The 15,487-nt window shown below is 46.7% G+C and overlaps 1 protein-coding gene and 1 pseudogene across 1 annotated transcript in view; one reads left to right on the forward strand and one right to left on the reverse strand.

Annotated features, from left to right (window-relative positions):
* PAQR5 (progestin and adipoQ receptor family member 5) overlaps window positions 1–11,005 on the reverse strand; it is a 60,823-nt gene extending 49,818 nt beyond the window's left edge. Inside the window, exon 1 of the mRNA XM_063090030.1 lies at window positions 10,843–11,005. Coding sequence (XP_062946100.1) covers window positions 10,843–11,005 — 163 coding nt within the window. The remainder of the gene's footprint in view (window positions 1–10,842) is intronic.
* A 721-nt stretch (window positions 11,006–11,726) lies between these two features.
* LOC134372569 (solute carrier family 25 member 44-like) lies at window positions 11,727–12,428 on the forward strand (annotated as a pseudogene).
* The last annotated feature ends 3,059 nt before the right edge of the window (window positions 12,429–15,487 follow it).

Here is a 15,487-nt window from a genome sequence, read left to right on the forward strand (position 1 = left end):
AAAAAAAAGAAATGAGACAAATATGCACCTTTATTAGTCAGGGTTTTCCAGAGAGACAGAACCAATAGGGTATATATAGATACGGACCTGTGAGAGGGCATTTATTAGGGGAATTGGCTCAAGCAATTATGGAGGCTGAAAAGTCCCATGACAGGGCATTTGCAAACTGGAGCCCCTGGGATGCTTGTAGTATGGCTCAGTCTAAATCCAAAAGCCTAAGAACCAGGAGGGCCAGTGGTCTAAAAGGCATGAGAACACAGGGGGGTTGGGGGGCAGGGGACAGCTGGTACAAGTTTTGGAGTCCAAAGGCTGCAGATGAAGGGTGTCCCAGCTCCAGAAGAAAGGGAGAGAGAAAATTCACATTTTCTCTGCCTTTGTTCCATCCACACCCCCAGCTGATTAGATGGTGCACACCCACACTGAGGGCAGATCTCCCCCATCTAGTCCACTCAGGCTGACATGCTAATCTCCTCTGGAAACACCCTCACAGACATACCCAGAAATAATGCTTTCCCAGCTATCTGGGCATCCCTTAGTTCAGGCAAGTCGACACCTAAAGTTCACCATCACAAGTCCACCCCTTGTCAACCTGGCACCCATATGCATCTCCTTAAACCATACTTAATCTCCAAATAAAGACAACAGGGTAACAGTTCTGCTTAACATGGTTCAACTATCCTGCATACAACTGAAAACACACTAATTCCTTCCCCAGAAGGGGAGGTAAAGTCCTTGGGTGATATTTACACTTCTCCTGATATCCCACAACTTAAACACTATGATGTAACATTAACAATACTTAAATACTGATACAATGTCAATAAATCTAATGTTATATGATAAAAGAATGAGAGGAATGAAAACAAAGATATTGCTTAATATACATGTATACACACATAAACGTATTCTTAACACAATAGGGAGGAAATACTCAGGACAATTACAGTTCTCATTTCTGTAACTGATCACATGGTCATAGTTGGTATTTATAACTACCTTCTTCTACTACCCATTCTGTACTCTCTTTGCTTTCAGCAAGCACCTCAGCTGGCTGTGGTTCTTTAACCAGTGGAGTGACCCAAACCTTCATCCCTGAAGATTTGGGGTCATTCATAGTCCTTCCTGAATTGGGTTGTTGTAATCTCCCATTGACCTTTATCACAGGACATGGTAATAATAGTAAGAGATGCCCTGAGGAATCTCCTGTATTCCAGGCACACTTGTCCTTGCCTCCACTGTGGAGTAGTAGTCCAATTTCCCCTCGGTAGTCCAGATCAATCACCCCAGCTAACACCATAACTCCCTTCTTAGTCTTTTGACTCAGAGGCATGAGGAGCCCAAAGTGGCCAGGTGGCTGCCTTAACTTTGAGTTTAATGGGATCGCAGTTGACAGAAAACAGCATAAAGCCCAGAAGATAATCGAGGCAGAGTCTCGATCCCATCCCTGTGCGAGAATGGCCCTGGCAGTTAGTCCTCACCACCACAGAGGACTGAACTAGCCTCCTGTTTTACCTTTAAAAATGCATGTGATCAAAATTTAAAACTTTGGTGTATCAAAGGACACTGTCAAGAGAGTGAAAAGACAGCCTACAAAATGGGAGATTTCCAAGTCATATGTCTGATAAGAGATTAATATCCAGAATTTATAAAGCATTCCCACAACTGAACAAAAAAAAAAAAGAACAAACCCCAAACAACCCAATTCGAGAATGGGCAAAAGACTTAAACAGACATTTCCCCAAAGAAGATATACAAATGGCTAACAAGCACATGAAGAGTTGCTCAGCATTGCTAGTCATCAGGGAAATGTAATTCAAAACCACAGTGAGATACCACTTCATGCCCATTCGGAGGGCTATTGTAAAAACAAACAAACAAAAAACACAGAAAGTAAGCATTGGCAAGGATGTGGAGAAGCTGAAACCATGGAACTGGAAAATGGTGCAGCCACTGTGGAATAGAGTATGGTGGTTTCTCAAAAAGTTAAACATAGAATGACCGTATGATCCAGCAATTTCACTTCTAGGTGTATACCCAATAGAAGTGAAAGAGGGGCTCAAACAGATATTTGTATACCAATGTTCAGAGCAGCATTATCCACAATAGCCAAAAGGTGGAAGCCCAAATGTCCATCAGCAGATGAATGAATAAACAAAATGTAGTATATACATTAATGGAATATTATTCAGCCTTAAAAAAGAATGAAATTCTGACACATGCTGCAACATAGGCGAGTTGTGAAAACATTATGCTAACTGAAACCAGCCAGATGCAAAAGGACAAATATTTTATAATGCCATTTAGTTGAGGTACCCAGAATAGGCAAGTTCATAGAGACAGGAAGTGGGCTAGAGGCTACCAGGGGCCAGGGTGGGGGATGATGGGAGTTATTATCGAATGGATACACAGTTTCCATTTGCAATGATGAGAAAATTGTGGAGATGCACAGTGGTGATGTATAGCATTGTGAATGTACTTAATGCCACTGAATTGTACACTTAGAGATGATTAAAATGATAAATTTTATGTTATGTATTTTACCACACTTAAAAAAGTACCTAAAAAAACAAGCATATGAGTTTTGTAGTCTGCTCCATAACTTAGCTATGGTTGTTTTAAAACAAAAATTTATTTTCTCCAAATCTTAGAGAAAAAAATATATATATACATCCTGTTGCTGCAAAAACCCTCCTACTGTGAGAAGTACAGGCTAATTCAATCCACTCTTCTTTGTACTTTACAGATGAGGTCCCCAGATAGGAAATAAGTTGTCCGAGGTCATTAGGCAAGGGCCTGGCAAGGTCAAGATTAAACAAGGTTTGTAACTAACAGTAGAAACGGAAGCACAGATGTACAATACGGCTTGAAAGACCAGCAGCCCCATCCTGCCAGTGCCAATGAACTCACCCCAGGGAGAAAAGTACCAATTCACAGGTGCGTGAGCAGCTGAGGTCACTCCGTAGCCGAATGACATGCACTGCGGCCAGGGTCAAATGCCTCTCTCAGCAAAGTCACAAACAACTTCCAGGTAGGCTCACAATTCATTAAAACCACAATTACTATGTCTCTTCACACGGTGTTTTCCAAACTTCAGATCACAACCTGTCAATAGATCACAAATTAATTTAGTGAGTCACGACTAGCATTTAAAAATAGAATAGTATCAGAAATAACAGAACAGAAAATATCAGCGTATTTGTTGTTAATTCTTATAGCTTTGCTTTGCCTCAACACGCATTTTCAAGGTAAGTTGGACTTTCTCATACCAGATGCAGGCCTCAATCACTCTTGACACAGTTTCCAGTTCCACCCTCCCCACAGTTCCTCAATGTGATCGATCCAGATATCTGCCTCATACAACTCTCCCGGGTGTCCACCTCCCTAGGGGACAGTTAGTGGCAGCCTGTTTGACTGGCCCTGCTGACCCCCATACCCCACATGGACTGTGCAGATATGCCACAGTGATCCCCTCCTCAGTGTGACCTCCTGGAACTGTGCCTGCTTGCTTAAAACCCGCCAATTAAAACTCCCCTTGGGAAACTGGTTTGGATAACACCCTGGACCCAAAAAAGGCATTGATCCACGGGTCCTTCTTTCTCTCTCTCCCTGCCTGCACTCTCTGATCTCTGTGCGTGTGGCTTCCCAGTGTGCTGCATACCCCCCAGGACCTATAAGTAATAAAATCTTTATTTCCATCTTGTGTCTTTCCTAATCCTTGAAGGGATGCTCTCCATCTAAAAGATCCTAAATTATAACAGTATTGCATAGAGTTAATGTAGGTACTGCTTTGATATTTATGTACATGATGTATATTATTTGTTACGTATGACTGTATGTGTGCATGTGTTATGACATAAAAGGTAGTTCTTACTGAAGGCCACAGTCAAAAACATTTGAAGGGGTGTGCTAATGTCACAGGTCACCTGTATTGATTATGAAGAGCCATGAATTTTTTTCATCTACAGTTGCACACGCTATGGTATATCTAAGGAGTTTGGGGGACCAAGGCTGCCAGGTATCCAGACAGGAGAATGGCTGGACGAGAAGCCTCTCCCAACATTCCTTGGTCTACTCTAACACACACCCTGGACTGCCTGAGCTTGGAGAATGTTCTGAAGAAGTGTGACAGGAGCAGACACACAGGGTTCAGGACTTAGGGTAGCTGGTGTTGGGTCTCCCCTTCACCATCACCTAGGTATGAACTTGGCTGGGCTGAGTATTTCCACCTGACTTTCATTTCTGTCCGCTGTGAAATAAAGATATTACTGCTCACTTGGCCAGTGTTAAAGGAAGCTAAAATGAGATCATGGATGTGAGCATACTTTATTAACTACAAATGCTCCATAAATGCCAGCAGTACATAAGTGCATATGAAATTGCTGGATCATATGGTAATTCTATGTTTAACTTTTTGAGAAATCACCATACTCTATTCCACAGTGGCTGCACCATTTTCCAATTCCACGAAGGTTTCAATTTCTCCACATCCTTGCCAACCAACACTTATCTTCTGTATTTTTCGTTTGTTTTTAGTTACTATTATTTAGTTAATAATTTTTATTAACGACAAATTATCTCATTTGTAGTTAATAAAGTATGAGAGTAGAGCAGCACTCTGCAGTGCCGCCACTACTACAGAGAACACAGTCAGGAGAGTGGGCCCTCAGCCTCAACAGCACCTAGGAGGGGGTTTCGAATCTGGGGTCCATGGAAACCCATGGATGGGCCTCAGGGAGTTCATCAAATTATAGGTAACATTATGCGTGTGTGTGCAGGTTCATGTGTGTGCTTATGTGCGCACGTCCATGTGTGCATGTATGTGGTCGTGTGTGTGTGTGTGTCACTGGGGACAGGGACCACGGCTTCCATCAAATTTTAAGTGGTGTCTGTGAGCCAAGAAAGGCTCAGGACCACAGTCCCTGCAGTGCCTGGTGAACAAGAGTAAAGCCGCATCTTCCAGGTGACTTGGAACCCAGACGGAATCCCCAATCCAGGTTGCTGGGCCAGCTCCAAGTGGTAGGAAATGGTCACATCTACCAGTCAGTGAATGAAGGGAGTGTTCCTTTGCAGAAACCTGTTCCTGCCCCGCCACCCCACCCTGGAAACTGGCCCCACTGGCTGGGAGAGGCATTCCCTCAGCAGCACGCTTTGGGGAGAAGCCGGCTCTGCAGGCTGCACTGGACTTGCCCTCTGACACAGGAAATGTCCACACCCAAGGTGATCAGCATGGCCCAGGAGGCAACGGGCCTGATTCTCACCTGCGGGGAACCCTGGGTCAGGGGGAGGGGAAGAAAGGAAGGCAACAGGGACCCAGCAGGGGACATGAGCAAGCTACCGAGCCAGGGCCCTGAGGATCTGCAGCCAGCACACTGTCACCATGGTCCACTCAAGGTGGGCACAGGCTGGGGTAATGGCCACCTCACCCCATCCCCTGCAACTCCCTGGAGTCTCTCTCCTCTGTCTAGGCTTCAGGTCTGTCCCCAGGCCTCGATGATTCACCAAGTGTTCACTGCTCTGGCAGCCTTCCAGGACAGTCTGCCTCCTCCAAGAGGGACACCTTCCCCATCCTCCTGGCTGCTCTCTCCCTCCTGGAACCCCTCTAGGTGTAGTGAGAAGGCTGAAATCAGACTTTGAGGCCACACAGCTCTGGGGTTCAGTCCCTTCTTCTCTACTCTCTAGGTGGTGCCCTTGAACGTGCTGCTTAGCTGTCTCACCCTTGGTCTCCATTCCTCCCTCACAAGTTGCGTGAGGCTTAAATGCGATCATGGACATAAGGCTCTTTGCACAGAGTATGGCCTGAGGAAGCAACTCGGTAAATGGTCATTATTTCTGTTAGCTTGATTATATACCGTTCTCTGATTCTTTCAGGTGTGCCCACTTGGGCAGCCATGATTTAGGGCTTGAAGACAGGAGCTGGGTCTATTTTTAGATAAAAGTAGAGACTCCATAAAAACTTGCCAACTCTTCTACTCAGAGGCAGTCCATGCATTCATTTGTCCATCCATCCATGTGCCAGACACTCTGCTCACGGCTGGACACAGAGCAGAACCGCATCCCAAGTCTTAAGGAGCTCCCCACAAAAGAAGAAAGACATGAAAACCAGTAAACATCCCAGCAGGGGCGCCTTCATGTCTGGGGAGAGGCAGTGGAGGGTTATGACCAGCGCTACAGAGGAGATGAACGGAACACAAGAGATCAGGAAGATTCTGTTGGCCAGGAAAGGGAGAGGGCATGACCGGCACAAGGTACAGCTTGGGCAAAGAAGCAGAGGCATGACCACATGCGGCATGCCACCCCTCTGGGGGCTCCTGCAGCAGAGCAGAAGGTGTGTGTCCTCTTTTGGCTATTTGGGGACAGAGGTGAGGGAGTCTGTGCGTGTGGGGGTGGGGGTGAGGGACCCCAGTAGGGAAGAGGAGTTTGAGTTTCTTCTCCCTCTCAAGCATTATCCCACACTTGCTGGTTAGACCACCTTCCTGGAGGAGGAGCTGCTGAGGACAGACAGGGAGGAGAGGTGGACTTTGTGGCCCCACCCCCTACCTTCACCTCCTCCCCCTGCACCACAGGCCACAACCCAGGTCTGCACACAACGCTTGCAGCTTGCCAGCCACACCCTGGCCTTCTCCCCGCTCTGCTTGGGGCATAGAGCTGAGGTCATTCTTCAAGAAGGTGGAAGTGAAAGGGTAGGGCAGTCTCCATCTGAGACAGTTGTGTGAAAGTTTTCAGAATCAGAATGGAGTCACTTATATTAAAACCCCTGACAAATACAGCCAGGGAAAGGCCATGAAGGATGTAGTTCTGAAGCGTTTAGGCCTGATAACAAAAACTATCACAAAGGACTCTGCAAAGCCACAGCCTTGCAAAGAAGCCATCACAACCTTAATAAAAAATACTTCTGCAAGGACATCAGCAACTGTCTGTCCAACCTCGGACTGGCGTCACCTTGCTATTGATCTTTGTAGCCACTGATAATTATCCCAAAGCAATTATGTAATCATATTTTTCATTAAAACCCTTTGTCTTCCTTCACCGCCCTGAATATGCACATAGTTCACTATGGCACACGTATTCCCATTGTGATGCCCTACTCCCGATTAAATGCCCTTTCCTCTTAGAGAGCCTCCCTCTGTAACTTAGGTTACAGTTGCAAGAGGCAGAGAGAGCATTGGGCTTGAGTCTTGTTCTGCTGCAGTCCTTTGCAGCGGTGTTGGGTAAACTCATCTCCCCTCTCTGGGCCTCAGTGTTTCCATTGGTAGATGGAGGGCCCTGGACCAGAGGAGTTTGAGACCCCAACTTGGGCTTTCTATGGGGGCAGCACCTTCCTTTAGCCCTGGGGACCTCCCCTCACTCTTCCTTAAGGATTCAAGCATTCCTCCCCCTCAAAGCTGTGTTTGTCCTCAACTCTCCTCTCTCTTAAACTGTGCTTGCTGGGACACATCCTTTCTCCTCCCCACAGCCACCACCACTCGAGATTTGCCAGTTCTCCATCCCTTGACACATGCCATCAACTGCTTCCAAAGCAATTTCCCTGGAAGCCTCAGACCCAACACACACACAGGTGCAGGCATCTACTCAACACACAGAGTGTGAATCTCAAAAGCACTCGAGGCCCTCCTGTAGGCACTGGGGAGGCTAAGGTTTCTACATTAAACCCCTGAGTGCCTTCAGGAGCTTAGAGTCTTATAGAGAAATGTGACAGATGGAAAACTGTCCATGTCCAGGGACAAGAAGCTCTAAGGAGTAGAGAGAGGTGAAAAGGGCTGAATACTGGGTGGGGTTGAAACTATGAAAAGCAGGGGCACAGTGGGATGAGTGTGGACAGCAGAGACTTCTGGCTTCTAAAGTGTTTTCAAAATAACTGGCATGATACAGTAATGATGGTTACATGACATTATGCATGTGACAAAGCCCACAGAATGCACAATGCAAAGAGTGAACCCTCATGTAAACTATGGACATTAGTTAATGTATCCACATTGCTTCATCAGTTTTAACAAGCATACCACACTAATGAAAGATGCTAACAATAGGGGGAATGGGGATTGGGGGGCAGTCTATGGGAACTCTGTACCTTCTGCAGATTTTTTGTAAACTTGACACTGCTTAAAATATAAAGTCTATGAAGAATAAAACAAAAAGCAAAAGTCCTGGACCAGCATTAAAAAATCAAAGGACTTCACATAAATACCTGGACTCCCAGCTTTTTTTGACAACTCTGAATGTCTGTAGCCCTGGGCTGAATTTGCACATGTGACAACTGGCTACACCCCTCAAGCCGCTGCTCTTGGGTTTATTGCAGCCCCCACCACTCCTGCCAGGCTTGGCAGGGGCTTTGGAGAGTTTGGGGCCCTGGTGATAAAAGTCAGGTTCCTGATCACAGGGGAAACTCAGGCAAATTCAGCCAGGGTCTCAAGCATGCAGGTCTCAGACCACCTTTTCACAGGGGCTGGGAAATGATGATACCAATGAAGGAAGGGAGAAGACCAGGGCAGTTTTCACATAGGTTGACTTTGATTGGCACAGATTTGCAATTTTAAAATATGTGACCATGTCTTGAAGGAGAAGTTTGGCTACAGATTTGGAAGTCAGAGAGAGGTGACTTTCAAGACCCAGGGTGCACTTGAGTTCTTCCAAAGGGACAGCAGCACACACAGAGGATCCCAAGGGATGAAGAAAAATCAGGTTCAAAGGACTGATGGGGCAAAACAAATTTGGGGTGGGAGTGGGATACAGGATTCACCCAGTACCTTGGTTTCCCTGGCAGGGCATGCATAGGAATTGTGGTGGGAGGACAGGGTGGACCAGGCTTAAGGAAGATGGAAGTTGGGCACAGATGTTGGGGGCAGTGCTTGGGGACCAGCCAGGTGAGAGGAAGGGAAGCAGGGAGCAGCTCCTGGTGGGCCGGGCACTCATCCAGTGTGCTTGGGTTAATGCAGTATCTGCGTTCTCCTCTCCTGCCCTAGGGCTGGCAGCAGATCTGGAGAATGGACAGGAATATGCTCGATCATTTATTCATGTTCACTCAGTGAATACCTACTGTATGTCTGAGGCTATGGAAGGATATGGGGATGGAGAAGCAGATACAAAGGTTCCATCCCTTAAGAGCCCACATTCTGGTGTGGATTGGCTCACAGCACATCTAATGGTAAAACAGTGGTTAGAACCAGATGCTTCTAGGGGAACACAGAGGAGGGACGTCACATTAAGGAGTCAGGGAAGATTTCTTGAAGAAATGAAGTTTGGGGTAAGTCTTGAAGAATAAACAGGAGTGCAGCAGCCATTGGGGAGAGCTGAGGGTACGGCCACAGCGAGGACATGGAGGTAGGATGAGAATATACAATTCAGGGAACTGTCCGTAGTTCAGCAGGAGCTGGTGTAGAGCATGGAGAGCCAAGTGGCCAGATAAAGAATCAGTGTGCACCCCACTTGAATGCGGCAGGTGTGAATGCACTAGGGGGCTGGGGACCCAGGCACAGAGGTCCCAGGGATGGCCGTGAAGAGGCTGGACACCCCCAGCCAGGCAGTGAGGAGAATTCTGAGCAGCGCATGCCAGCCGCTTTCAAATCCTGGCTCCATGAATTACTGTGTGTCCTTGGACAGATTAATTAATCTCTGATTTCTTATCAGTTGAATGAAGACAATGTAAGTATCAATGGCTCTTGTGAGCGTGGACAACCATGATATCAACAAGATAACAAGCGCTTAAAAATGGTGTCTATTACCACCTTTGCACCCTAAACCATCTTGGCTCTGCATCAATGTTCTCTCCTGTCCCTCTGCCCTGGGTTTATAAAATTGCTTGAAAACAGACAGTTTCCCTCCAGCTGACTCTCCTCCCAGACTGGAGCTGTGATTTAGGAGCACTCCCCGTGTGAGGATGGAGGAGGTTGCCATGGCGACCCCCCAGCTTGGCATTAGGACTCAGTGAGTGAACGGAACTCTTGTTTTAGCCCCAGCTAGAGCTACCTCAGCTATTCGAAATATTTACTGCCAGGCATTTATTGCACATCTGAAAAAAAGATGAATGATATTCTCCAGCATATTGCAGAGAAAATTTGGAAACAAACCAAATTTCTGACAATAGAGAGAGCTGGCTGGGCAAGTTATGGAACATCCATGCAAAACGGTACTGTGTGGCTGTTTAAAATGTTACAGATCTGTAGTAACTGACAGGAAACAGTGTCATAACAAGTCGCTAAGTGAATAAAGCAGGTTATGGAACAGCATGAATCTTGTAATACCGTCGACATAAAACTGTGCTACATTTAACTGCTTGTATTTATGGACAGAACAATGCTAGGAAGGCTGTTCTCCAAAGTGTTCTCCATGATTCTAGATGACAGTGGTAGGTCAGCAAACCTAGGGATTTGATTTACTCCCTTCCTCCTACTTTTCTGTATCACTAGAGTTTGCCCACAATGAGTATGTGTATTTTATTATTATTATTATTATTATTATTATTATTATTATTATTTCACCAAAGCAACAATGTTATTAAAAGGAAATAAATGAATGAGTCCTCCAACCTCAGCCAGTCTTGGGGGAGTTAACTGTGTCAGCCCACCCAGGGATTGCAAATGTTGGCACTTCCTCACACACACACATGAGAAGGTCACACCTGAGCCTTCCTCCAACTGCCCTGTCCTGCCTGCTGGCCCAGGGGCAAGGCTGGCCTAGGGGAACCCCATTCAGCAGAGCTGAGGCCCACGTCCTAATGCTTAAAAGCTCATGCATTTGGAAAAGCAACCACATTTCCCTAAGCTGATGGTGGGCAGGAGCGCCCTGCACTGGGAACACTGCAGAAGCCATCATTCAGGAGACCACTGCTGAGCACTTGCTGCGCACCAGCCACTGCGTTGTCCCTGGAGATTCGTGGAGACAGGGCAGACAGAGGCCTGCCCCCGTGGGACTCCTGGTCCAGTGGATATGGGGCTTCAGGGAGGGCCTGAAAATCCAAATAACCCTCGTTGTTCTGTTCCCCTGCTTCATGGTCGCAGAAGAGAATCATGCCATCTCCTCCAGTAGGTCCTGGAAGACCCCACTCCTTAGCCTATCCTCAAGCCCTCCACAGTCCATCCAGCCCCAGCCTCATCTCTCAGCAGCCTTGCCATGTGCCAGCCCATCCCTCCTGTCTGTCCTCGACACACCAGGAGCCTCTCACTTCCATGCTTTTGCACTTGCTGTTTGCATGGATGAGACACCTCTTCCTCCACCTTCTCTTCTTAACAAACTGCTACCCATTCTTCAAGGCTAACCTCAAACATCGCTTGTTCCATAACACTTTCTAGGGCAAAATTAGTTTCCACTCTCTTCTAGGTTCCACTACAAGGGTATATATCATGCCATGTGCAAACGTGGCAGTAAATGCCAGTGTTCTGGTTTCCCTTAGGTCCCTCAGACTGAGTCTGTCTTGTGCACTGCCCTGTCAGGTGGGCACAGCATTACTGGTCAATGGGTGGTTGTTTGCAGAGGCAGTGAAGGACTTCTGCTGCCCGCTGCACTCTGACCCCTAGAGACAGGGCCTGGCTCCATGTCTAGCATTCTCCATCCAGTGGTTGCCATGAGACATTCATGAATACCGCCTTTCCTGGGAGCCGAATCGAGATGGAGGAAGATGCAGCTGGAGGCCAGCAAGCGCTGGGGACAGAGGATAGAGTGGGGGCTGCGGCCTAGAGGTCCAGCCTTGGAGTTCGTCTCAGACACAGTGGAACTGCTAGAGTCTGAGAAGGTCTCCAGGCACAATGGAGGACAAACGTAACATCCAGATCATCGAGTGGGAATACCCGGACAATAAAAAGTTCTACGTATTTGATGTGGCAATGACAATGATGATCCGTGTCAGCGTCCACCCATTCACTCTCATCAACACCTGACTGCAGCTTCAGAAGGGCAAGAGCCTCTACCATGGGACCTTTGATACCTTCATCAAGATCCTGCGAGCAGATGGTGTGACTGGCCTCTACAGGGAGTTCCTGGTCAACACCTGTACCTTCATCTCTGGCCAGTGCTATGTCACCACTTACGAACTCACCCGGAAGTTTGTAGCTAACTACAGCCAGAGCAACACAGTCAAATCACTGGTGGCTGGTGGCTCAGCCTCCCTTATGGCCCAAAGCATCACGGTGCCCATTGATGAAGTCTCCCAGCACCTGATGATGCAGTGCAAGGAGCAGCTCTCCTACTTGAGTCCTAAGGAGTGCCCTCACATAGTCTTTCAAGCCATCTCAGGGCCCCCGGCTGCAGCCACTGCCTCCATCCTCACCAATTCCATGGATGTCATCCAAACCCACGTGCAGATTGAGGGCAAGAACTCCATCATCCTGACCTTCAGACAGCTGATGGCAGAAGAGGGGCCTTGGGGCCTCATGAAGGGCCTCTCGGCCAGAATCATCTCAGCTACACCATCCACCATTGTCACTGTGGTAGGCTAAGAGAGCCTCAAGAAACTCAGCTTCCGACCAGAGCTGGTGGACTCGAGACAGGAGTAACCAGTGGTTGGGAGAGAAGCCTGCTGTTTCCCACACTACTCTGGGTTGGGGGCAGAGTGGGGAGGATAGCACCTTCTCCATATGCCCCTACCACATACCCAGCCCTGCCCTGGGCCAGGTGACCTGTCTGGCACAGGGACAAAGACTTTGAACTGCTCTTGCTGAAAAGGTTCCACACCTGGATCCCCTGCCCCCACTATTTTTAATTCTCCATTTGAACTGGGCTCTCTCACTCAGTCCCTCCACTCAACCATGGCCTAAGGACCCCACTCCCACCCTGCCAACTCTTCTTTTGTCTTCCCACTCCATCTGCATCCTTGAGATCCTGAGAAGAGCTGTATACTGAGTTTGCTTACCACCAATCCAGATTCCAAGCAGCTGCCATCAGTCCTCTCTCACTTCATCTCTCAGGCTTTTTTTATTTTGGTACTGAGCTGCCCATCAGACTACTCTGCTTTTACCTGCCACTTGGGGGCAAGGTGCCAGGCACTTTTGCACAGGGAGCCGAAGCAGCAAAAACCTCTGGTTCTCCAGAGCACTCATCCTCTCATAGGAGGAGTTATTAGGCTGTAGAGCAATGTTGATACTTTATTTTTTGTGTGTATTTTTTTAACATCTGTGAACATCTAAGGCTGTTGTCTTAGTCCTGGTGTCAGAGCCCACTCCTTCCTCTGACAGGTGGAAAAATACAATGCAGCTTTTTTCTTAATCCCAGTTCCCTACCCCTTCAGTGTTCCTTCAGTCCCAGCAGCCCAAGGACAATATAAGCTGTTGCCTTCCCTTGGCCCAGATGACGACAGTGGTGGGCACAGTTCTAAGCAGATCAGGCCATCTAGGGTACACTGGACTTAGAGCACTACCCTGAAAAGTCAGGTTGAGAGAGTAGTTGGTTTGGAAAGAGACAAGAGGATGCGTGTTCCTCAGCACATCTCCCCAGGCCAGCTGAGCCAAGCCTAGGAGAGGGCAGTGGAGGTTTTCAGCCCCAAGTAGCTATGACATACACATGTATACCCCAATCACTTGGACTTATGGCAACAGATGTTGTCTCACAATGGGAATCTCTGAGACATAGAACTGTTTGTGTTTTTCTTCTCCCCAGATGGGAAGAGTCATCCCAGACATGGTACCCTGTGGAGGGATGCTTGGAAGAGAGAATAAAGAATGGTTCCGGTTCCGGAAGTCACCCAATACCAAGACCACTGCATTTTCCAGTCTGATGCCACTGAGATTATCAGTTGAAGCTCTCCTCAGGAGCTAGGAGATAAACATTCCTTCTTCCCTGTCTCATCCTTCCTTCCCCCCACCTCCTCCACCAACCCTGTGTTGCAGGTGGAGAGGTGCGGCAAATGCAATGAGAAGAAGGCATGTCAAACTCTGCATTTCTACTCAAGATATTTGGCCTAGATGACCCTTTAAACTTTATTGGTCCCACCCCCTGGGAAAGGCCATGGATCCAATTTGAAAGGTGCTAGCTACCTGAAGCCTTGATATTTCTTATGGCTGCCCTACCTTCTTCCACCCTGGCCAGATCAGAATTTGAAAAACGTATTTCTATACCGTCACCACCACCACTGCACATCTTGGTCTCTATCTTTTAGTAGTTTCCCCTTTCCCTAGTCTTTTTGTTTGTCCCTTCCTGCACTTTGTCAAGAGAGTCCTCTAATTTCTATCTGCATATGGTCACCCAAAAGTTTGGGTCCACACGTCTTTTTGAATCTTCCTGCCCCTCACTCACTTCTTTACCCTAAGAACCACCAATATAATGGAAGCAAAGCGCCCCTCTTCTCTCTTTAAGCTCACCCTAGTGAGATCTTTGGAAATTGGTTTTCTCAGCTCCACACCCTCCTCTCCCTAGACACTTGTGTGTGTTTTTTTGTTTTGTTCTGTTTTTGCGGCTGGCCGCCTAGAGACTTATTTTTAATCCTGCCCCACTACACCAAAATGGGTAAAGAATCATGGACAGGGGGTACTCTTCTGTCTCTCATGTTTTAGGGTATTTCTCCCTCCAAGATTCCTCTCCTTCTCTTTTATTTTCTTGTACAGTATTTCACAGTTTTTCACCTCTTTCTTCATTATCAATTCTCTCTCTCTCTCTCTCTCTCTCTCTCACACACACACACACACACACACACACAATTTTAAAGGATGATGTGTGTATAATTAAAGGGACTCCCAGCCCCTACTTTCCCATCTAACAGTTTAGGGACTGTGATTGGGTCTTGGTGGGTATGGGACAGTAGACTCTGTCTTCCCCAAATTGGAGACCAAAGCAGCTGGAATTTTTGATGTATTGGTTGGTAACCAAAACTAGAGAGTACTTCTGGGAGATTGGAGTAGACAGGAAAGCCAGCTGGAGTATTGAGGGACAGGGGAATGAAAATACAGATTCACTTTACATTTGATAAAATGGACTCTTGAGAATGTTAACAGCGAATATTCACTGTTGCACTATACAAAGTCTTTGAAGTGTAATTAAAAGTTTTTATTGAGCCTGGAAAAAAAAATGTATGAAACAATTGGAAAAATCTAAACATTGAGTATTTTATGAAAATGAGAAACTATCAATTCTTAAGGTACATGGGTATGCTTTAAGGGGCCCTTTTCATTTAGAGATGCATACAGAAGTAATTACAGATGAAATGAGATGATGTCTTAGACTGGATTCAACAGAACCCAGTTGGGAGCAGGGGGACTGGGAGAAGTTATGTGTATAAATGAAACAAGATCGGCCATAAGTTGATAATTGTTGAAACCAGGCATGAAAGTTCGTTATACTAATCTCTCAATTTTTGCATATGCTTTGAAAAGGAGACAATAACAACGTCAAACAAACAAACAAATAAAAAACCCTGAAATGTGAAATATGTCTTGAGTCCTACTCAGACATTACATGGCAGCAAAGCAAAACTCTGTTGCAAGAACTATTACTCTATTTACAGACTTTCCAAACATGTGGAATATCAACATGACAGTTTTGAAAACAACACAGGAAGCGTGCATCA

This window comes from Cynocephalus volans, chromosome 3, assembly GCF_027409185.1.
Source record: "Cynocephalus volans isolate mCynVol1 chromosome 3, mCynVol1.pri, whole genome shotgun sequence".
Classification (NCBI taxonomy): domain Eukaryota; kingdom Metazoa; phylum Chordata; class Mammalia; order Dermoptera; family Cynocephalidae; genus Cynocephalus; species Cynocephalus volans.